Source organism: Chionomys nivalis, chromosome 2 (genome assembly GCF_950005125.1).
Source record: "Chionomys nivalis chromosome 2, mChiNiv1.1, whole genome shotgun sequence".
Lineage (NCBI taxonomy): Eukaryota > Metazoa > Chordata > Mammalia > Rodentia > Cricetidae > Chionomys > Chionomys nivalis.
In genome coordinates this window covers 117,965,817-117,991,059 of record NC_080087.1, presented here as the reverse complement: position 1 = coordinate 117,991,059, position 25,243 = coordinate 117,965,817, and the positions used below count along the sequence as shown (strand labels likewise).

Below are 25,243 nucleotides of genomic sequence, written 5' to 3'. Positions count from 1 at the left end.
TAAAGGATTTAGAAGGGAAAACTTTAAGAGTAAATGCATATGTGGCCACATATAGTTGCTTGTGTATGTATAGTCAAAGATGTGTATTCTTGAAACATTTTTGGTACAATAAACAGACGTTTTACTTCCCCAAAGTCTTTGTGATTCTTAAGAATTTCATTTAAGTCACTGAAATAAATTATTTTAAATCTGGAATTTGTGTCTATCAACAGTATGTAAATTTATGGAGATTATACTCTGAGTAAACAGACACAGAGAAAGAACTGTTCTCACCTCACCATTTAACACTTCTCCGTGCATGCTGCGCTGAAGATCCTAAGCTTTTCTTAGACAGTGAAGGCCAGTGCCACTGCAGGGCTCAACAAACTCAACATTTACTTTCTGAATACATAACTGAAGTCTGGAAAAAGAGGTAAGCACATGGAAGCAACTACCACACCAGGCCAGGAGCACAGAGTGGGCCATATTCAAAAGCAACGTGAGGGACAGCTGAGGTGACGTGACAGCCATATTGCTACCCTCGTTGTTGTTTTCATCTTCAAGGTCAAAGAACTCTGCTATCTAAACTCTATAATCGAAGGTGCAGGTGCGAGGATAAGGATCAATATTAAAGGCAGGCGGGCAGGCAGGCAAACGTGCCGGGTGATCCAGCAGTATACATAAACTAAACTAGGAGGCCTAATTCTGCTGCAGGAACGTGAACACACACACATTCTCTGTCTCTCTCCTCCTGAAGGGAAAAAATTAAATGAAACAGAACTAAATTACCCTTTCATACTACTGACTTGCTTCTGGGTATTCCTGCCATGTGGCACCCATGTGTTGGTTCACATGCGTCCACTTCAACACACAGGCACGTATTGAGACCACTTTGTGGTTCCACATTCACTGTGAGCGCAGGCCAACAGTAAGGCCACCATTCAGAGAGCTTACCAATGCAAATGAGAAGCCGCTTGATTTTGGGAACCTTTGCCTTGGACTACTTTTTCCTAATTTCCAAATTATTTAAAATGAGCCTTTCTAATGGCAGTCAAATATCTAGACCAAAACCAGATTTTTTTAAAGGAAAATTCAGTGCTTGAGAGATTATAGCAATAAATAAATACATACATACATACAATAAAAAGAAAAGAGCTGGGATGTGGCTCAGTTGATGGAGTGCTTACCTAGCACTGCACAAACAAGGCATGGTGGTACATGCAACAGAAGTTCAAAGTTATCCTTGGGTACACAATGAGTTTGAGGCTATCCTAAGTATCGTGAGATCTTGTCTTCAAAAAGATAAAAATTCAAATTAAAGCTTATTTCATTTAAAAAAGGTTTCAGAATATTTGCAACATTTAAAAAAGGTCTCAGGATGTTTACAACATGGAAAATAATTAACTTCTAGGTTTAATTTTGCAATAAGCTTAAGAAAAGCCACTGACTTTTAGGACTATGTATTAAGCTTATTATTAACTACCCTGCCACTGATTATTTCTCACATTCCCCAAAGGTACCACCCCTTTTACATTTGTCTCTTTATAATTTCTTAAGGCAGTCCATACCCTCCATTACCATGATCACCTACAAAAAAATGGCTAGGTATGCTAAAATTCCCATCTTCTTTCCTGCTACACAGACAGACCATATTACATCACAGGAAGTTCAGGCTGCATGCCACAAAATAAGAACTATTTAGACTTCATGCCAAAGCTAGGGTTTGTTGGAAATGCCTCAGTTCTTTATAACTCAGTTAATAGACCTCTTGTGTCATGCCATCAAACAATCTGCTTTTTCAATGGGCCTGCCAAGTATGTCAGCCTAAATTATCCGTTTATTTCACAGACTTCAAAGTACTGCCTGGAGAGAACAGATCTAAACCACCCGAAGGAGGTGGCTAGATGTAGTTCTGTGAACTCAAAAGCTACAACAAATGACTTTTTTTTTTTTTTAAGGAAAAGAAAGGGGAATGGTAAATGATGACCCTAGTATGTGACTTACATATACTTTCCAGGCTTTCGCATAGGCATCCCGAGTAGTCTATATCCTGTTTACACCAATGATTAGAGGTGACTTCTGGTAACATCATCCAGGAAAAGAGTCTTCCTTACTCTCATGTGTACCCAGAAGCCGAAGTAAAGGTGCTGTTAGAAAGACTGTGAATGTGGAGAGTAAAAAAGCTTCTAGAATAATCAAGGGCTGACACTGTGCTCGAACTACAGATTAACAGTTAGCCAGCCTTAGAAAAGGAAGTAAATCACCTTCATTTCTAAGTCTAGCCTATCCATCGATGTTTTCAACACTGGCGCCCACAAAAACTGTACCTCATGCTGCAAATCTATCTCCTAAAGAATTTTAGCACAATCTAAATGACCCACAAAAAAGCCAAGAAGACCATAATAAACAAAGCATCTTGAAAAACACACAGCTAATATAGGGAAATAAAACCCTGATATACTCCTGCTAGGACTATAAATTAGTAAAGCAAAAATAAGAAAAATGAAGACAAGGAAATGCAAGAGGGACTCGATGGGGAGATCTGCAGCAGTGAGACAGGGATAATCAATAGTGATACGAAAACGCATTGCACTCATGTATGAAATGGCACAATGGCTTTTAATACAAGCGCATGGGAGGCAAAGACAGTCAGATTTGAGGTCAGCCTAGTCTACACAACAAATTCCAACCCAGGCAGTGCACTTGTTTCAAGAAAAAGAAAGAAGAAAGGAGGGGGAGAAAAGCAGGAAGAAAATGGCCTAGTGAAGTCCACATTATAGGTATAATTAATATACACAATATAGTAGCATATGCAATGTATTAATATATGCTGTGTATGTTGGCTCACCGCTATAATCCAACCACTCAGGGGGTGGAAGCAGGATGTGAGTTTGAAAACAGTCAGAGTCACATAGCAAGACCTGTCTCAAAACCAACCAAAACAAAACAAAAAAAAACCAGAAATACTTTAGAAAAGAATTTACTAACTTATCAAATATTTAAATGTGTATATCTAGGGACTGGCAAATTGTATTTCTTTTTTTTCCCCAGAGATTTATTTATTTATTATGTATACAGTGTTCCGCCTGCATGTTTGGCTGCACATTATGTATTTAGTGTTCCATCTGCATGTTTGCCTGCACATTATGCATACAGTGCTCCTTCTGCACGTTTGCCTGTACATTACGTATTTAGTGTTCTGATGGAGGAAGGTCATTGGTTAATTAATAAAGAAACTGCTTGGCCTGATAGGTTAAGAACATAGGTGAGTGGAGTAAACAGAACAGAATGCTGGGAGGAAGAGGAAGTGAGCTCAGACGCCATGCCGCTACTCTTCAGGGCAGACGCGATGAAGCTCCGACCCAGGATGGACATAGGCTAGAATCTTCCTGGTAAGCGCACCTCGTGGTGCTACACATATTAATAGAAATGGGCCAAGCAGTGTTTATATGAATACAGTTTGTGTGTCGTTATTTTGGGACATAAGCTAGCCAGGCAGCTGGGAGCTGGGTGGCAGGAACACAGCCCACAGCTCCTTCTACAGTGTTCCATCTGCATGTTTGCCTGCACATTGTGTATGCAGTGTTCTGTTTGCATGTTTGCCTGCACATTATGTATTTAGTGTCCCGTCTGCATGTTTGCCTGCACATTATGTATTCAGTGTTCCATCTGCATATTTGCCTGCACATTATGTATTTAGTGTTCTGCATGTTTGCCTGCACATTTTGCATACAGTGTTCCATCTGCATGTTTGCCTACACATTATGTATTTAGTGTTCCATCTGCATATTTGCCTGCACATTATGCATACAATGTCCCGTCTGCATATTTGCCTGCACACTATGTATACAGTGTTCCGTCTGCACGTTTGCCTGCCAGATTCCCATTACAGAGGGTTGTGAGCCACCATGTGGTTGCTGGGAATTGAACTCAGGACCTCTGGAAGATCAGTCAGTCTTCTTAACCTCTGAGCCATCTCTCCAGGCTGGCAAATTATATTTCTAAAAACATGTATTTGTACAAGGGATGATACTCATTGCAAGACATACTTTAGGAAGTCTCATAATCTATATATTCCTCTTCACAGTCAGTACATTCTCTGCTTCCACATAGCAGAATATTATCTACCTATCAAAGACAAATTGATAGTATGCATTCAGATAAGCTAGCCCAAGTATAACCACATTTGTATAAACTATAAAGCACTGCCTATCTCTACAACTACACACAGAAGTGTAAATATGTGCATGAGGTCAGGCAGTGAATTCTAGGTGTGAAGCAAGAGAGAAGCGGAAGAATGTCCCTCCTCATCTGTTTTCCCATCTGATATTCCTGGCTGTCCTGGAACTCCTTACTCTGTAGACCAGGCTGGCCTCAAACTCACAGAGATCCTCCTGTCCCTGCCTCCCACGTGTTGGGATTAAAGGTGTGTGCCACTACTGCTTGGTGATCTTTTTGTTTTTTAATTAAAAAAAAAAATCTTAAATCAACAATAGATATTAATAAAAGCTTAAGAATATTATAAATGTATGTTCAACCAAAAAAAAGCAACAACTTGCCTAAAATGCTTGTGTATTGTAACACCAAAGGTCACACTTTTAAAATGATGTTGAAAAGCCAAGAAATAAATGTGAAAAGAAATCTCTAAAATTCTCAATGCATACAGAGAAAAAATTATATTCCTGAGGGTTGAATTTTATTTAGTTAACATAAACCTGGAATGGATTTTTATCTATTAAAAAAATACAGTACTGGATGCATGACAGGGTACATTATACTCACGTTAGCAGATCTTAACTATGTGGAACCAAGCACACTAAAATAACTTTCTATATTAAAAATGATTTATTTACACAGCTAAGATGCCATCACATATGCAAACGATGCTACTTCAAAAATAGTTACTGTCAGTCTCCTTACACCCATATTTTTTGAATTATTAATTGGAAGTTCTACATGCCAAAAATATGAAATGGTGAAATTAAATTAATCCAGACTGATGACATAAGCACTCTTCAGAAAGCCACATTCCACATGTGGATGCTGGATAATCTTCCATTATCTGAAGCTCCAGAATTGATGGACAACATCTCAGAAGATAGGTATTCACAAGCCAATAATAAAATGCTCTCATTGAGCCTTTACCAAGCAAAGATTATAAAGACCTGACCCCTTACTTTACTCAGCTCTATCTTCTGTAGTGCTGGGGATTGAACCCAAGGCCTTATGCATGCACCTCTACTTAATATTCTGTAATACAAGACAGATAAACACTCACATCTGTGTGTGTGTATTTGTACACATAATAAGTTGAGGAAACAAATCCACATACAAAAACCAAACAGTTAGGATCTGTAGCAGACATGGTGTTCAAGGGATGATGAAAAAACAAGAACCCTGAAACAGATCTTACAATTAAAGACTTAAAACCAAAATTCTTTATTTCCACATCCATTTTGGAAGTGTAAAGAAAAACAGACCATCTTCTCACTTAGAGAAGTGCCTGAGACAATGTCAAAAGTTGGGAACTATCAAACTGTAACCTGGAGGAGGGGAATGGAGTTCAAAGCAGGACTGCTAAGTCGCTCTAGAGGATGGAGGAAGGTCTGAGCGAGTCAAAGCTTAGAGTGATCATGCTTCAAGAACAAAGGGAAGGTATCTGGAGGCCTGGATGAGGGTTCGAACCCTCTCCACTGAGCCCAGCAATTACTCAAGTCCAAACTTTCTTGAAATGCTGCTGCTGAAACCAACTATGGGGACTGATTCTGAGAGATGGCCACAGACACATGCCATGCTGAACATTGAATGAACAGGTCTGCTGGTCGGATCTTGCTGACAGAAATCACCGAGACCCTTTACAAAGCCAAGCTCATGTTCTTCGGTGCTTGCTCCTTTTTAGACTTAACCCTCTTTAACCCAGAGACCTGTTTTCTCTTGTCATTTCTGTGAGATTCTGGTAGCTTCCCTGAGCACTGAGGGAAGAACTGTGATTGCAGAATTCAATTGTGTTTAAAAAGCAGGAAGACTGGATTGTGCAAACAAGCTAGCTTTTCCAGGCAGACAGTCCTTTCCTCATCCCTGCAGGTTTTCTGGCTTTTAAAAATATTTTGTTTACAATTTGGTTATTCCTGACACTGAAATGAATTAGCTATTAACGTCTGAAACCAACCAGTAATTCACACAGCAGCTTTGCATGCTCTCCACTGCTACCCTCCCTGCTACAAAACTGAAAAACTCACCCTAGAGCAAAGCCTGTGCTCAGTTTCTTGTTCAAAAACACATGCTACTCTGCCCAACAAAAGGATAAATCAGCTTAGTCCCCTGAGTCATGACTAATTTTTTAAAGTGTTACAGCAACTTCGGATCTTGAGGCTCAACAAATGCAGTGGCTGGCTCGGCCTCAAACAAGCTGAATGTGCCTGATTTACAGTGGAAGTCTTAATGCTTGAAAAGTGTGCCTGACTCGGTTTCAAAACTGGCAGCCTGACAGCCTCATTCATCATGATGGCTAGTGAGAGGACTCCACATTAGAGCAAATGTCCGACTAGGTCAAGCAGGAAAACGGGAGTAGTCTTTTTGTCTGCTGTCATAGGAACTTGGGTTTAATAGAAAACATGGATATCCACACAAGATTCCACTTCCACTTTTATTTTCGGAAGCTATGTTTGCCAAGCAGACGCTGATATGAGACTTGGGAAGCTCCATTCTCTACATTCCCAGAACATTTTGCACATTCCCTCCAAACCAGTGAGCTCCAGGGTCCTGCCAGTCTCTGCCTCCTGAGCCCTGGTATTATAGGCATACGTTGTCACGCTTGGTTTTTCACATGGGTTCTGAGGATCCAAACTCAGATCTCCACGCTTGCACGGCAAGCACTCTCTTATATTCTAAAATCGTTTCTACTTTTCTATCACTATGGTGAATGAGACAACCTGGCTCATGCTTGTCATACATCTCCACTCTTTTGGACCTTGTAATTTGGGGATTGCTCACTAAGAAGAATTTGGGAAATTTCATTTCAATTAGAAAAATCCTTCAGTCATTTAACTACTGGTGGTTTGAACTTTTCTATTCAAAAAGTTTCATTTAGGAACACACGGCTAGCATCCAAGAGAGAGGACTTCTAGTTTGCCACAAAATAAATAAATAAATAAATAAAATAAAATAAAATAAACAGAGACATGATAAATTGCTCCAAAAACAGTATTTCAAAAACCATGATTTATTTTTAAAAGTAAAGTCTTACATCAGTATAATTTGGGTTTCTCATAAAGGGAAATAAAAAAAAACACAAAATAAGAAAATCCAATGACACAAAGTCCCTTAAGGGATGGAATAAAAATCAAACCCCATACACTGCTGGTCTCCTGGACTTTCACACACTATAGTGGAAATATAGGCACGGCCCAGGCCAGCAGCAGTGGCCCTGAAACTAGCACTGGCCTAACAAGAACAGCAGCCACCACTTACCATTTGGCTGAAACTTTCCAAATGCAGTTTCACTGAAGCCTTACAGCAGCTAATAAAGTAAATGCTGTCATTACCCCATTGTACAGATGAGAAAACAGCCAGATAGTTCAAATAAACTACACCACAGAAAGCATGACTAAAACCCACGCCTGTGGCAGCCGTCTGCAGAACCCAGGCTCACTGCTGCCTCCGCTCCAGATGCTGTAGCCCCTTCCCTGTAGGCCAGATGACCAGGAGGGGATCCACATGTACGCATTTACAACACGGCGTCAGAAATAAGATCCAGGCCCACCTAAACAGAAAACACACTTCACCTCAATGAAAGGAAACGTGTCTCCAGGATCGCGGCCAACAATTTACTTCCCTTTATTTTTCAGATGCTAGTGATCCGATAGAAAATATTAAGGAAAGAGAGTAAGTCAGAGCAAGACAAAGGGTTAAGCTGCACTGGACAGAAATGAACCATGAAGAAAACAGTAGGATGGTTTCAACTAAGACAGGCACAACAGAGGTCGGCTCCAGAGTTCTTCCTGATGAGAAAAAGCGTAACAGAATGCAAATGTCTGAGCTAAGGCAAATAATAAAACCCATCTCAGGCACACGCACCCAGGCCTGAAACACAACAATGTACTACTCCATGGCTACAGTCAAACTCTGGCAAGTGCAGGACCCATGGTTGCTCCTCACTCTCACCCTCCAGACTGTGAGCACACCTAGCCCTGAAGAACCATTGAGGAAAGCATGTGGTTCCCTTAATCCTATAGTTATTATTATGAGGACAGCAGAGAAGATCAAGGCAATATGAAGCTTGAAGAATCAATGTGGAAGAAAACAGTCAAGATAAACAGATCAATGCAACTCTGCACAAGTGAGAAAACTGAGTGGATCCTCAAAACTCTTTGCATCTAACACTAAAAAAAAGTTTCCTACTTTTTAGTATAGATTTGCCACTGCAAGAAAATTCTACAGACTAGAGCCTGGACTTAGGAACCACTCATAATCATAGGGACTGATGAAATCAAAAGGCAAGGAAGGCTACCAGCAAAGCAGTCACTTGAGGCACTGCTCACCCAGGGACCACAGCACTTACAGGTCTAAACAATCAGTTGAACTTGGGTTTGCATTAGAAAGACAGACTTCCAGGAAAATCAGGCTTCCAAAACTCCTAAATTTATATTTATTAAATAACTATGCATTCTAAGTGTTGGACCAAAATACTTGCTATACTAAGTACTTTGAAATCGAGTATTTCAAAGAGAAAAACTATAAAAACACATTCACAATTACTGTTACAACAATAGTGCTGGGCCACCAAAGACCAATAACAATGCCATGCAATGCAAGTCACAGAGTGAAGGAAAGAATGTTTCAGAGTATTCTGGTGACCTCCCCGCTCCACCTCTCTGGGGGTGTGGGTGGGGAGTGGTACTGAGGTGAGTTCAGGAACCTGTGCATACTATATGCACACTCATGTCACAAACTCCACAGAATTACATTTCCTACTCTCTCTATGGTGCTTTTAAGGTAAAGTTTCAACAGGGCTCCTCATAATTATTAAATTCCTTATGAAAATGTACTTTCCATTCCAGGAAATGAGAGACATAGCCACCAAAGCCTTGGCACTGCTGGGACTGAGATTCAAACAGGTCAACCATTAAAAGAAATTGATGAAACAACAGGAAGGGTGCCTGGAACACTTAAATGGGATATTTGATAAGAGTGTGACAACGTTTTTATTTATCAACAAATAATACAGCTGTGGTTCAATTAGTTTTAGAATTACCAACTCAAGGGTATGCTAATAAAATGATGTACTAACTCACTGGCACTAAAATATTAGGAGGGTGGTAGCAACATGGAAGAAAGAAACCCGGTTGCATGTAAGCATGCTGACTTCTCCATAGAGAGCTGAAATTCACACAATCAAAAATGCTGAAGCACGCAGAGCAGAGTCAGCTCACTCTTACCTTTGCTAGGATCTTTCACTACAATGTCAGAGATTTCAAACAGTTTGAGAGGAAGTGGCATCTTCCGGTTTGCTGCAATCGTCTTTAGAAGGCCAGGAAGAAGGGTAGTGCGTGCCACCTACAGGAAGAGATGGGAATTTGTACTGACTTGAGAAAAACCAACAAACTCATTGTTAGGAGACAAAGCAGGCCAACTCCCTGGCTGCACAGGAAAACACTTTTGAACAGGGCAATGCTTTAAAGGCCTGAGTCATTTTAAATTTTCAAATTCAATTCACTAAAAGAACTGAAAATATTCTTCATTCCAAATTAGCAAAATAAACACCAATAAATCTCATTAAAATCAAAGTGGGAAGCAAACACAACACAATGACTATTCTTACCTAAAGCTTGGTTATTCCATTATAATTTTTGAAACTAAAGTGGGCTTTCAAGGTTCTACATATGGAAATTTTTATATTCTGTCTCCTTCCACAAAGTACTTGAAATAGCCCAGGCTAGACTCCCAAGTGCTCACGCTCTGTCTGTACTTAGTTCTTACATGACTTGAGCTAGCTGGCTCAATCATTCTAACTGAATCTTCTACTTCGTAACTGACCTTTGCTTACTATTCTCAGCTTTCCTCTCTTTCCACCCATTTATAGTAAATGTAAAATATGCAAATAAATGGAGTTTTCTGATCCTGAGGTGGTTGTAAGGCCTACAGTCCCAGTGCGGGGAGGCTAGATAGCGGGAATTTTGAGTTCAAGGCTAGCTTAGGCAACATGGTTTAAAGCCAGTGTGAGCTACACGGTCTCCAGCCTGCCAGAGTGGAACATGTAGAATCACTGCACTGCGCACCATCAGTCTGGGATATACAATAAATGCTGGAACAGGACTCAAACAAAGAAGCAACGTGGTTTCCTCATAGTTAGCTGTTAGAGCTGCTTTTTACCTCTTGGATTGGAGGTTCCTGCCTTTCTACATCTTGCCAGCTCAAGCAGTAGCTACATTTAAAAGTAACTTTTCTCTAACTAGATATGCTGGTGCATGTCTGTAATCTCAACATCTAGAGGTTGAGGAGTGAGGATTAGGAGGTTTCAAGGTCATTTTCAACTCTGTAACAGCTTGAGCTACAGAGTTCCTATTGCTGAGATACAGACATGAACAAAAGCAACTTGGAGAAGAAAGGTTTTACTTCTTTTTACACTTCCAGTTAACAGCCCATTGCTGAGAGAAGTGAGGGCAAAAACTCAAGCGAGGCAGGAACCTAGAGCTGGGAACTGAAGCAGACGCCATGGAAGGGTGTTGCTTAGTAGTTTGTTCTTCATGGTTTGCTCAACCTACCCTTTTAGAGCACCTAGAACCACCAGCACACGGAAGAAACACCCACAGTAAACTGGGCCTCCCCATCAATCATCAAAAGCATGACAGACTATCGCCAATCTGGTGAAGTATTTTCTCCACTGATGATCCCTTTTTAAAAATGACCCTAAATTATGTCAAGTTGACATAAAACTAGCCAGCACAATGAGACTATGCAAAAACATACAAATTCTCAATTTTTAAAAAAAATTTGTCATCCTCCTTAGTAAATGGTAAATATCCCCACATATCAATGGAGGCTGAACACAGTGTACACAATAAATAAATAAATCTAAAAAAAAGGGAAAAGCAGAGTCACCAGCTAGACTCAGAGGAAACAGAATGGGCAGCACAGAGTAAAGGTATCCAAGCTACATAAAAGGACACAGATTAAAAGATATGAGCTAATTTAAGCTATAAAAACTAGTTAGGAACAAGCCTAAGCTAAGGCTGGGCTTTCAAAATTAAATCTCTGTGTCATTATTTGTGACCTGGAGACCCCCCCCCCCAAAAAAAAATCTGTCTACAATCAAAAACTGTTGTAATGCCTTATAGGGATTCAAGGAAAACATTCAAGGTCTACAAATGAATGGGAAAGAGAGAAAACTGGGAATAGTAAGCAAACATCAATTATGAAGTGAAAAATGAAGTTAAGAGTGGGTGAGTCCACTAGCTCAAAGCATTTAAGAACTAAGAACAGGCTGAACGTGAGCATTTGGGAGTCCAGCCTGGGCTATACAGTGAGTTCCAGGAGCAGCCTAGGGTACAGTGTAAGACACCATCTCAAAGACAGAAATAATAATAATAATAATATTTATTTATTATTATTATTATTTATATATATTTTAAACAAGTCAACTTCTACCAAGCACAAAGCTCTGGGTTCAATACTAACACATACACAGAAAAAGAGACAGTAAGAGAGACAGGCGGGTGGAGGAGTGGGGTAGGGCCACCCAACTGCAAATTATGTATGAAAGTTCACTACAGTGTCCTAAGGACTCACCCTGAGGTAGAGTAAGTGAAGAGAGCTTCCCTACATCATTTACCACAAACCCGACTTTTACCCCAGTTCTTACCTACTTAAAATTCTTACCTGGAACTCCGCAGTTTTGGGATTACTAATGTGAACTGCCTTCGTCTCAGAGATATCCAAGCCAAGTTTATCAGCAATATCTTCTTGGGAGCACTTAGGAACATATAAAATAGATTAGTACAGGGCAAGGCCTAACTCAAAATTTAAAAGTATTTAAAGCTATCATTCAATTTACAGTGGTTTCTCAGCAATGTACATGCTCTACCTTGCTTAGTAAGTTAGTAATAAGCTAAGAATCTATTAAGTCTGACAATTAGTAAGTCATCACTTGTAATCCACCTGGTTTAGGCCCACAGAAGATGCAATTAACCACCAATAGCTCTCTTCGACGAGCTATAGCTACAACATGAAGTTGGCTAACATTTCCAGTTGGGATGGGGGTTTAATCCACACCCACGTCCTTTTTGTACTAGGCCCCCATTTACCCTCCCAGTCTAATTTCCTGATTCCTATCTGTTTTCTGAACACTATACTTTTACCTGTCTTCATATAAAACACTGTACCAAGGCCACATTCAAAGCTCAAAGCTCTACTTAATTGACTTCTCTTGCACCTCTTACACAAAAATATCTCTAGCAGGACCATTATGAGTCCCTGTGGTGGTTTCAAAGAAAGCGGCCCCCAAAGGGAGTGGTACTATTGGAGATGTGGCCTTGTTGAAAGAAGTATGTCACTGTGGGGGCAGGCTTTGAGGTCTCTTTTGTGCTGTAGGAAACTCTTCAGCCAGTAGCCTTTAAGTTACTAGCTCACTTGGGCATAGCCTCTTATACTATAAATGTCAATATAAAGCACGCCCACCCTCTCTTCCAGCTGCTGGATTCAGTTGCTGTTTTCCCATTCAAGCAGAGGACTGTGATCTGTGAGTCTACCCCTAAATAAATAACCCTTTATTGTACTCAATTCCGAGCTAGTGTGGGATTTCTTTTTAGTATCCATCTTCACTTTTGCTCAAGCTTTCCACAGTGTGACAGGCAATCAACTCTTCCTATTGTCTCTGAGACAAGACGCAGCGAGCACTCTCAGCGCCAGCATCATGTCTGCCTGTATGCTGCCATGCTCCCTGCCATGTAACTGTAAGCTGCCCCTTCAGTTAAATGTTTTCACTGTAAGAGTTGCCATGGTCATAGTGTCTTTTCACAGCAATAGAAACCTAATTAAGACAGGCCCCTTCCTAGGCTTCCTCAGGGCTTTCTGCTTACCAGTGCAATCCCAGATAAGTCTGTAATGGTTGGGGGCAGACTGTGAACTGGGAGAATTCATATGCCTGAACTCTGTTCACTGTTCTTTGAAATGCCACCATTTAACTTCCCCTGCATATGATCCAGGTAGCTCCTAGGAACAAAGAAACCACGCAATTCCTAACCACCTGCAGAAACTAGAGCAGCAGGCACAGGTTAGACCAGAACTCACTATTAGATACAACAAATCTAGTAAGGATCAAGATTTCGAGATACTGTGTCTCCAAGGCCTGACAGGAAGTATTAGAAATAATCAGGTGATGACAATAAAGCATCATAAAAAATAAACAATCATCCAGTTTTTAAAAAATAATTCAAAATGTAACATGAAAAGTTGGTGCCATTAAGTTACTGGAGTTTTTTCCCAAACTTTAGGGCAATATTGAACTATTCTAAAGGCATCTTCAAGTAGAGGGCCTTCAAAGAACTGAAGAGCTGTTGGGAGCTAGTTCCGGGACAGGCACCAAAAGCTACAGAGAAACCCTGTCTCGAAAAACCAAAAAAAAAAAAAAAAAAAAAAAAAAAGAGCTGTTGGTTGCCAGGCACTGGACCAGGAGGAAACCTGGAGCTGAGAGAAAGTAAACAGCCAGCTCACCTAAGGAGAATTCTGCCTTCACTGCATGCTAAGGCCTGCCCTAACAACTCCTGCCTGAGCTCACTCAAAGCCCTGACTGGCATATTACCATCCTACCACAGCCTACCAAGCACTGGCATTACATATGTGCTGGTGTGTACCAAGATACTCAGCTTTGCCACACTTTCTTGCAAAAGTCTTAAAACTGTATCAGAACAGAGCCCACACACACCTGCTGTGCTACAGGAAAAGCCTGTACCATACTGAAAAACACAACTTTCCTCCAGAAAGTGCAGAGGGGAGTTTTTGTAACAACATTTAGATACATCATAATCAGTCAATTTAAAAATACATTTACATGATGCTACCCATCCCCAAATAGAGCTAGTTCTGGTTATGTGAAAGAAAAAGGCTCTCCAGACACAGGTCAGTGTCCAAGTGCATCTGAGCGACCTTGTGCTTCACAATGATGGTGGGGAAAGTAGAACAACCTGAAGCAGTTTCTGCTTAGCTTCCTTGAAGTGACAGTGGCTAAGGCCCAAGAAGAAAAATGTTCTTAAATATTACCATTTATTTATCTACTTGTAATGTTAGGGAATATAACAAGTATAAAACCCATAGTCATAGTCAGGTGGTGGCGGCACACACCTTTAATTCCAGCACTCAGGAGGAAAAGGCAGGCAGATCTCTGAGTTTGAGTCCATACTGGTCTACAGAGTGAATTCCAGGACAGCCAGGGCTGTACAGAAAAGCCCTGTCTCAAAAACAAAAACAAAACAAAACAAAAACAAACAAAACCCATAATCAGTATAAGTGTTACTCTTAAGGTTAAAGTAGACATTTAATTCTAAAATTGAGTCAATTTATAAAAGAAAATATTACAACTAGTATGCAGTGCTAGTAAAAAATCGTAAGGCTGAAAAGTGAACAGTTTGTTAAGAAGTCAAAGACCATTCCGGCAGTGGTGGCTCACGCCTTTAATCCCACCACTCAGGAGGCAGAGGCAGGCAGATCTCTGTGAGTTCGAGGTCAGCCTGGTCTTACAGAGCGAGTTCCAGGACAGGCTCTAAAGCTACACAGAGAAACCCTGTATCAAAAGAAACAAAAACAAAAAAGTCAAGGCTCAGCTTTTGAAGACTGATTGTCATCACTCTTGTGCAAACTAGATGTAACAATAGAGACCAGCTATGGTGAGCTGTTTATAGAATACAGAACATTATAGACTTCTAAACTTAATTATTCATTTGTTCATTTTAAGCATACAGGTGTTTTGTCCTGCATGTCTGTACACTATATGAGCACATGATGCCCACAGAAGCCAGAAGAGGGCACTGGATGCCCTAGGACTAGAGTTACAGAGCCACCACCTGAGTGCTAGAGATTGAACCTGGGTCCCTTGCAAGAGTAGCCATTGCTCTAAACCTCCGAGCCACCTCTCCAGCCACTATAAAGACTTTTAGTAATAAACTTTATGTGAAATCTGTCCTCTCTAGATATCCAGCCCCTCCCTCCTTTCCTCCCAGACAACAAACATAAACGATGTGACTGGACAGCTGAGCAGACTGCTCAGTGTTACACTCTGGTGCTGTAATTCAGTCACAAACCTGGGCTGGAATATTGGGCTTGTACCTGTGGTTGCATGGGAGATGGAGGGCCTGGCAGAAAAGTTACTCTAACTGCTGCATTTCCTGGGATGAACTGGTACCATATGCATACAGTTATCAGTGGTGAGCAAACCCTCCCTGCAGAGCAGCCCCTAGCTGAAGGCAGCTTATGTGCTCCTACAAGATACATGGACTCGGTAACAAAATCAAAAAGCACTAATAGAAGGCAGTGAGAACTGCAATCCAAAGTTTTAATAGCAGGTAGTTTGGGGAAGAAAAATACAATCAGAAATGGAGAGAGGAAGCAGTGGTTACTTTGTATTTTAAAGTTGAAATCCTTCAGAATGATAATGTATTGTTTCCTATGTCACTTGAACTTTAAAAAACAAACACATTTCTCAAGAAATGCTAAGTTTTGTAGTTCAACTTTTATAAAATGGTGACTGTTCACAAATGGGAATGAACGTCCACATACGAGACATGGCACTCTAAGCCTGGTGTACACGAGGTGAGACAGGTGCTAAGCACTGGAACCCCACAGCCCTGACTCTCATCAGACTGCTGTGTGCAGTGTGTACTGTGTTTCAGCTACTCTTCTTTCCTGTTCAAGCTTCCTCACAGGTGCAGGGCCTGCTAACAGCAAATGCTGCCTCAGAACAATCATCTAAATACTCTAAAGAGTTAGAACTTCAGGGCTGGGGTCAGAAAGCCAGGCAGCTGCTCCAGCCATCCACAGGTTGTTAAATCAAGCTCACTGGGACACCAAGCACTGCAGTCTGGGCAACGCAGACATTCTCGGCTAGGGGAAACCATATAAACTGCAGGCGTGTTTATTTTTTTCAATGGTCAGCCTGAGGAGAGAGAGGCCGAGTTCCTTCTGATTCTGTAATAACATTCATTTCCTGATTTAGGCCTTTTATGTCAGCTTTTCAACTCAAAGCAAATGTTTGTGAACATGTTCAAAGACAAAGAACTAAGTCTAATGTGGAACAGTTCCCAAGACCTTAACCAGGGCAGCATCTAGTGGGTACAGTCACAACCAAATTAAGACCAAATAGTCTAGCCTAACAAATCTTTTTGTGAAATTCATTGTGCACCTTCCACACTTACATCAAATGTCATGGGGCTTTTTCCCCCCTAGGCCTTCATGGTCTCCTATAACTATTTAAAAATATATATATATACAAAAAAAAAAAAAAACCCAAAAACCCGTCCCCATTTTTCTTTCCAAAAAAATGTACAATCTCAAGGAACAAAGTCTCTCTTCAATTCAGGGATCCCAAGGAAACATTCAGCTGGACAAAAGTGAGCTGAAAACATACCAGAGCAAAAGTAAGAGCTTCAGTGAAGCCAGCAGCAGCCATGTCCAATCTGAGAAGCTCCGTGAGCTTGTTGAGAGGAAACTGAGGAAAAGGAAAACACCAAGACGTCGCAAACCTGCTTTGTTTTCTTAAAGACTCGTGCAGAGCATACTGCTGAAAGGAACCAAACTCCTCCCCTCACCAGCATACTGCTCATATCCCCACCACAGCTATCCAGCAGCCTCCCACCCCTCCTCTTCCACACAGCGTCTGCCTTCAGGCCCAAGCTGAGAAAATGAATCTTCCAGTTAAAGAGATTCAACAAGAGTTCCACGTTTGAAACCTGTCTTTCCTCAAAGAAAAGTCATCACAGGTTCTCAGCTCACTCTAATCATCTGGGCATCTGTTTTGTATCCTTCCCCATAGCAAATGCCTCTCATAGCAAAGCACATCCAAATGCTGCTTAATTCCCAGGTTCTGTTTGTCTCAAAACCTTCCTGGCATTCAACAGCCAGTCGCTAATAAGAGGAGTGTTTATTTAAGGGTGCAATCTTACTTGATTAGCTATGGTGTACGTTTTCGGCAGAGTCATCTGAATGTTGTTATATCCATAAGCAATAGCCGCGTCCTCCACAATATCACATGCATGGATAACGTCAGATCTGGTGGGAGGAATTTCAACCTCAATCTGATTGCCATCGCCTATGACTTCTGACTTCAGACACATCCTGGTCAGGAGCTTGGCAAGGTTTGCAGGAGATTCCCTAAAAAAGAACGCACAAACCATAAGCTCCAGTGGAGCAGGTAAAACATGCTGACATTCTGTTTTGAGATAGTTCCTACCTGAAATAGTAACTCCTCTCCCTGAGTTCTGTTACGTATCAAATATCTTAGCTTACTACCAAACACTCTTTCAAGAAAAATCACTCACTGTGTACTTTATGCTTGAATTCTCTTCTCCCCCCACAAATAAGTTTCAAAGCATACCTGATTCCAACTTTCTTGTTAATTAAATCAGCTCTCACCATCTCCTTTCTGTAAGGCAGCTCCTGAGGGAGAAAGTGTGAAAACTTCAATCACCCTCCTCAGAGGCAGTTCTCCAGTCTGTCTCACTCCACCCGCTGTTACAGCTTCAGGACCCGCCAAGAGACACACTGAAATAAACCTGAGGGGATTTTTGTTGTTGTTTTGTTTTTTTGAGACAGGGTTTCTCTATGAAACAGTCCTAGCTGGCTGCCGTCTGCCTCTGGGATTAAAGGCGTGCACCACACTGCCCAATCTAAACCTGAGGCTTTTAAACATTATTATAGACCCAATTTGTTATACCTGACTCATATATGAATATTCTATGTCCTAATTTTTTTTAAAACTTATTTATTATGTATACAGTGTTCTGCCTGCATGTATGCCTGCAAGCCATAACAGGGCACCAGATCTCATTATAAATGTTTGTGAGCCACTACATGGTGGCTGGGAGTTGAACTCAGGACCTCTGGTAAAACAGCCAGTGCTCTTAACCTCTGAGCCACCTCTCCAGCCCCCTAATTTTTTTTTTTACTCCTTGAAAATAATATAAATCACAAACATTTTTCTTTTACAAGGTCATCCTCTCTCCTACAGTATAATGCTATCATACCACATCATTTCTAAGATGTTTACAAATGTTCGGTCTTATGCAAGCAAAAGTATATGGCCAAAAAACAACAATCCTACTGACACAAATATACCACTCACTGTACTAGTGAGACTTAGGGAGCACATTTCCTGGGTCAGCCAAATGGCTCTGTGGGTAAAAGAGCTTGCTGCCATGTCAGACGACCTGAGTTCAATCCCCAGGACTGACACGACAGGAGAGACATGTCTCCTGCAAGCTGTCCTGTGAGTTCTACTTGGGTGCTGTAGTTTGCACACCCTCAATAAACACTATCTATCTCTCTTCTTTCCATCTATCTATCTATCTATCTATCTATCTATCCATCTATTTATCTATCATCTCTCTATCTCCTGGAACTGAGGATCATGTGCTTGCTAGGCAATCACTCCAACACTAAGCTAAATTCCCAATTCCCATAATTAATATTTTTTAAAAAATAAATTTCTCTGTTGCCATTTCCCAAGTAGAAAATACTATGATGTCCCCAGATCTGCCTATCAATCCACTCCAGGAGACAGTAAAAGTGGGTGAGAAAACTTTCATAAACTGGCACTCCCTCTCCTTCAAATGGGACACAGCCTTACTACCCTAAGTGAAAACACACACACACATAAACCCAAGGCTCTCCAGAACCTTTGCACACAGTTTACGAACACTTATCCCAAGTTACTCTCGATGTGCACAGCTAATGAGTGCACACAATAATGAAGAGACAGAGAAAGTCTGTCTCCAAAGCTCACAGTGTTAATCACTGACCTCCAATACCTTACTCCTTTCTATGAAGCAGCAAGGCCAGTGAAAAACAACCAACCTTCCTCGTGTTTGAGGGACCCTGCATTTCATATACAGAAGGAGTACTCTCCCTCGGGGCGGCCTGCTCAGCAGACACTCAGCGCTGCTCTCGGACAAGTTTAAGAAAAAACCTTCACAGATGCCCAGCACTCCTCTTCAGAAACCCACAATTTTAAATTGACCAAAGTGCTCTATAACACATAAATGTTTTCATGAGGCTTTCTACACAAGGAAAAAAATTAACCAAACTTTAAAGCATATTTCTCCTCTTCTTTACAAAAATATATACTGTTTTATTTAAACCTGAAAATCCCTCATATTAAAAAAAAAAAAGATAAAGAAACTTCGTTGGCTCAGTGGTTGATGGTCGTCCACAGGACCGAAGTTCAATCCTCAGAATCCACATGACAGTTCACAACCAACTGTAACTCCAGGTCTTCTACAAGCACTGAATGCACATGGTACACAGATACACATGCAGGCACAACACCCATATACAGAAAATACTTAAGTTGTTTTTTCTTTTAAAGAATTTTCTTCAAATGGGACATTTAAAAGATCAATATGAAATTGTGCAACCTGTAACATATCACTGAGGGAATTAAGCAGGATGATCAGGAGATTGAGGCCAGCATGGGCTAATTTTTTTGGTCTCAGAAAAACAAACAAAAAAGCAACCACAAATTCTTCCTTTGTCCACATGAATGGCCTTGGAATGTAGCACCGGCGATTTTCCCACCACATAGATAGTACCAAATTCTCTGCTTCTCAAATCCCTCAGATCCAGCTACAGGACTGGATACCCTGCTGGGAAAGCACTGGCTTGCTCTCTTACAATGGGTAGCCCTGAAATGTCACCTTTAAAACACCTAAGCTCTTTTCTGTCTTCATCTTAGCAGTGCTGCTACAGTTGCTGCTGCTCCCTGAGCTCCCCCTTGACATCCATGAAGCCATGATCCAGTGAAAGCCCGGCTTCCTTTTTTTTTTCCTTTCATTCTTTCTTTTTCCTTTCTTTCTTTCCTTTTCTTGTTTTGTTTGTTAATAAAAGTCAACCAACAATCACCACTAAAATGCAAATCAAGTTAAGTATAATTTAGTAGTATAGTCCTTGCCTCACATTTGTGGTATGCTGGGTACCAAGCCCAGCATTATAAAAAGACCCAAACGCAAACTACAAAATCTCTAATCCAACAAAGACTGACACTGTAATTTCAGCTATCTAGAACATAACCACTTTCTCTATGATAATCTAGAATAAAATAAGATGCTAGGGCAGCAAAATGGTTCAGTGGACAAAAGTTCTTGCTACACAGCCTGGCAAACCCCAGAGTTCACAAAAAGTGGATAGCGAGTGACTCCAAGACATTGTCCTCTGGCCTCCACAGACATTGTGCATATGCACGCACATGCACACACACACTCACACATACCAATAATACCAAAAATTTTTAAAAGAATACCATACTAAACACTAATGTTTTTAGGAAGGGTAATGTTTTCATCTTAGCAGACTTTATCATACTTTTAAAACTACTTTACTGGCTGGGAAGAAGTAGAGAAAGGTACTTCCTATCTCTTCAACAGGACCTAGGTTCTGTTTCCAGCACCCACATGGCAGCTCACAACCATCTGTACTCCAGTTCCAAAGATCATACACTATTCTGTGGTCTCCTTGAGCAACAGGCCCATAACACTTATGGTACACATACATACATACATACATACATACATACATACATACATACAGGTAAAACACTTGCATACATAAAACTTTTAAAATTTTAATGTTTTAAAAAAACAAATTTTATGTTCTGATTTACTTCATAAAGACAGAACAGTTTAAAAAAAAACAAAACTCAAAGGAACACAAGCTGATCAGAGAGTAGTCTCACCGAACCAGAATCACAACTAAATGACTGTGATAATGTTCCACTTCAAAATGACCACCTTGTAGTGGATGTGGGAGCATACTCCAGTTCCTGGGGATCATGAATTCAAGAATAGCTTTAGTTATATAGTGAATTCCAGGCCAGCCTCAGCTACAAAGCAAAACCCTGTCTTAAAAGCAGGAAAGAAAAGAAGAGAAAAGAAAAGAAAAGAAACAAACAAACTAGCTTCGATGTTTTCTACCAAGATCTTCATGTTTAACAATAACTGTGCTTACTTCTAATGTAGTCTGAACACATTCAGTAGCTACAATGACAGCCTTCAGTGATTACCAATTCCAAAGTGAACACACTAACTTGATATGCAGAACCAAGTAATCGTAAAAGGAGAGCAGAAATTGCCCAGCTAACTGCTAACAAGAGGGTAGATCACAGAATCACGTTACTATGCAGTGTGCTGTGGTGACAGCTCCAGTCAGGCGCCTACCCTTAAATCCTTGCCACACTCACTAACAGACAACAGTAAACAGTCCAGGCCTCAGGATCTCCCTACAGAAAGGCAGCACAGCACTCACCCTCACTGAGAACTGCAGTGTGTGAGTGGACAGATGGATTAAACAACACCAAGAAACAAACACTCAGCAACCGCTGCGGGTAACAGGGCCAGGACTACCATTACCATCATCTTTTAAAAACTTACTGGAAAGGTGTTTGATTTTCCATTAGGAGAAACTACTTCAGCTGCTTCAACACTAAAATAAAAAAAAAAAAAAGGTCAGAAATAAAATGCTTAAGAAAATGAGCTACAAATTCTTCAAATGTATATGATCAATAACTATTTTATAACTCCAGTCTCAACACATTCGATCGCTCACATCCTACCATCGTCATTTGACCAATCTTCCCACATACAACATTATTCTACCACTCCAGGTCCCAAGTGTGTCAGACATGTATCCTACATGGACTCTTTAACAAGGGCGTCTAGAATAAGTTGACACTACTCCATAGTAAGAATATGGAGCTTTCTCATACACTTCTACAACTTTATTTAGCTGCTCCTCCATTTAACTGCCTACTAGTTGTTAAACAGGACTTAAATTTCATTGCCTCCAAGAGGCCTTGCCAGATTGGCTTTATAAACACCAGAATGTTGGCAAAAGATTAACACTTTCCACTCTGCATACTGTTTAGAGTTATGTCTTCCCCCAGATGTGTTCCAGCTACAGGACCCACATCTAAATACGTGCACTGACAGACCTTAGATGTACTCCCTGAAGCTTATATCCAAGCTAAATACGTAAGAGTAAAGCAACATCCCAATCAAAATTTTCAAAGACTTATTTATTTTATGTGTATAAGTACTTTGCCTGCACGTATATATGTATACTACATTGTTACAAATAGTGCAGGGAGGCCTCAGAGCCTTGGTTTCAGAGCACTGGCGAATGATGGTGCTTAGTCAACTTACGTAAACTGATTTTCACAGTATTCACTGAACATGGTGACAATAATGTCAAGCACGATTTTTGCCTGCAAAAGAAAAAATACACATATTATGGTAATTTATAAGCATATATTCACCCAATTCAGATGTAATGACTATTTATTATAATTTAGTCTTCAAACACCTAAAAATGAACCCTTACATATACATTCTAAGAAAGGAAGTGAAATAAAAACTTAGGAGCAGGCTCGTTCTTATCTTCAGGTGTTCTCTATTTATGCAGCTCTGAGAGTTACAATCCATGACTGAGACAAATCGTTTAGTTCCCCCACCCCAACCCTGGATTATGAGGTTTCAAGAGAGACAAATGGCTAGTTACTGGAGTAAATGTTATCAATTTCTTAAGTCTCTGATGCCAGACTGCTGGAATCCTGGCTCAACCACTTACTAACAATGTGACTTTAGATGATCTACTTTATTCTCTCTGTATCTCAATTCTCTCACTGGTTAAATAGAAATAATAAAAATTCCTACCTTTGGTAACTATAAGAATGAACACACAAACACAAAGCACATAGAACATCCTTAATATATAGTAAGGGCCATATAAGTTCTTAGGATAAAACAAATCCTCACTGGGGGCTGGAGAGATGGCTCAGCAGTTAGGAGCACTTGCTACTCCTACAGAGTACTCAAGCTCAGTTCCCAGCACCCACATGGCAACTCACAACTGTTTAAGGCAACTCTAGGTCTAGGGTATATGATAACATTTTTGGTCTCTGCAGCCGCCAGGCACATTTGTGGTACGTGCATACGTGTGCGTATGCAGACAGACAAAACACTCATACACATAAATAAAATAAATCTTTTTAAAAAAGAAAAAAAAGGGGGGCTGGAGAGATGGTTCAGTGGTTAAGAGCATTGCCTACTCTTCCAAAGGTCCTGAGTTCAATTCCCAGCAACCACATGGTGGCTCACAACCATCTGTAATGGGGTCTGGTGCCCTGTTCTGGCCTGCAGGGATACATGCAGGCAGAATATTGTATACATAATAAAAAAAAATTATTTAAAAAAAAGAAAAAAACATGATTGGGACATATGTTTTACTCTTATATGTTTAACTTGGATATAAGCTTCAGGGAATACCTCTAAGGTCTGTCAGTGCATGGTTTAAATGCTAAAAAAATTTAAATAGTAAAGTCTGTATCACACTGATAATAATTCTAAAGGTAAATATCACAGATAACAGATACAAATCAAGTGCCTAAAACAGTCTCCAATGCTGCAGATGTAGGGGAGAGTCTTTTAAGATTCTGTTTCCACATGCCGACCCCCTATTGCAATAGGATCTCTCTTAATTGGCTTATCTGCATACTCTCAAGAAGTCATATGTCACATAACAAAGCTTTCCTAGCAGTCAAAGCCAACAATTGTAGTAATCAAAAGGGAGCAGACAATTTACATAGTCTAGACACCTTCAGGAATGTAAGCTATCAAGTACCTAAAGATAAAAGTTATTTTTACTCGATTCTTCTGGTTGGTTGGTTTTTGACACAATGTCTCAAGTAGCCCAGGCTAGCTTTGAACTTAAGTAGTCAAAGAGGATCCTGAATCCCTGATCTTCCTGCCCCTCAAGGGTTGAAATTCTGGGCACACCACTCTCCCATACCCAGCACAGCTAGTTCTTTTCTTTTTCTTTCTTTCTTTTTTTTTTTGAAGAAAAACTTCCCAAGTACACAAAAGCACAGACTATTTAGTCACTAAAATTAAGCTGATGAAGTAATACAATTGCAGTCTCTACAGTCACATGTCTATCTTGCTAAGTCAGGAAGCATATACTTATTAAGTTCATAGCACTAGAAAGACATCTGGTGCTCAATAAACATTTGTAAATTAATGAAAGTACCATTAACAAGCTGTACATTATCTACATCACTTTAATTTTCTAAGTTTTGATAATATGTTCCCACCTCTTTTAACATTATAAACTTTAAAATAAGTCTTGGCCCAAAAGTAAAATTATACTGTCTAACAGTATAAAAGTTAAACATTTTATTTACCTTAGTGAAGTCAGTTCCTGTGCATTCAATAAATACATTCCTAGTATTCAGTGTTATTTTTGAATGATTCCCTGTAAACAACAAAAATTTTAGACACTTGATATAATACAAACCTTTTTTTAAAAAAAAAATCACATTTTAAACATAGAAAACAATCTAAATACCCTAGAAATAAGGGGATATACAACTTTTTTCCTTTGATTTTTGTAGAAACGGTATCATTTGCCCAGGTTAACCTAGAATTCAATATATAGCCCAGGCCACAGTGGGATTATAAATATGAACTACTATGTGTGGCTATAGGATATATAACACTTTCTTTATATAATTATTTATTTAGTGTGCACGCCATGGCACAGGTGTGAAGGTCAGAGGACAACTTGCAAGAGTAGTCCCTTTATACCACATAGGTTCCAGGAACCAAACATAGCTCAGCAGGTGCGGAGTCGAGTGCCTTTACCCTCCACTGAGCCATGCCACCAGACCTGGGATATCAGACTTTTAAGCTCCCATTGCAAGCTGAAAAATACGGATAATTTTCACCATCTTATGACAAAATTGCAAACAACCCCAGCACTCAGGAAGGAAAAGGGGGTAGACTTCTGTGAGTTCAAGGTAAGTCTGGTTTAGACACCAGTTTCAAGATATCCAGGGCTACGTAGAAACCCTGTTTTAAAATATAAAACAAACAACAATAAAAACATAACTAAAGTTTTGAAAGATTAAACCACGTGATGATGATGATGACAAACTACAGCGCGCTAAAACTAAGTAGTTTGGATCTAGTCGACTTATAGGCCCACATTCTTGACCATCACAATTGCAGGGATC

The 25,243-nt window shown here is 40.2% G+C and overlaps 1 protein-coding gene across 2 annotated transcripts in view; it reads right to left on the bottom strand.

Annotated features, from left to right (window-relative positions):
* Positions 1–25,243, bottom strand: part of Farsb (phenylalanyl-tRNA synthetase subunit beta) — a 65,576-nt gene that overhangs the window by 21,142 nt on the left and 19,191 nt on the right. The window contains exons 8-16 of one of the 2 annotated variants that reach the window (XM_057757917.1): positions 24,413–24,483; positions 22,377–22,438; positions 21,606–21,657; positions 17,561–17,622; positions 17,130–17,337; positions 16,595–16,675; positions 11,857–11,949; positions 9,417–9,534; positions 7,301–7,741 (exon numbers count right to left, since the gene is read on the bottom strand). In XM_057757917.1, the coding sequence (XP_057613900.1) occupies positions 7,719–7,741; positions 9,417–9,534; positions 11,857–11,949; positions 16,595–16,675; positions 17,130–17,337; positions 17,561–17,622; positions 21,606–21,657; positions 22,377–22,438; positions 24,413–24,483 (770 nt within the window). In that variant the 3' untranslated portion in view covers positions 7,301–7,718. Of the gene's footprint in view, positions 1–7,300; positions 7,742–9,416; positions 9,535–11,856; positions 11,950–16,594; positions 16,676–17,129; positions 17,338–17,560; positions 17,623–21,605; positions 21,658–22,376; positions 22,439–24,412; positions 24,484–25,243 lie in introns of those variants that run through there. The other variant, XM_057757910.1, reaches the window with a different exon arrangement.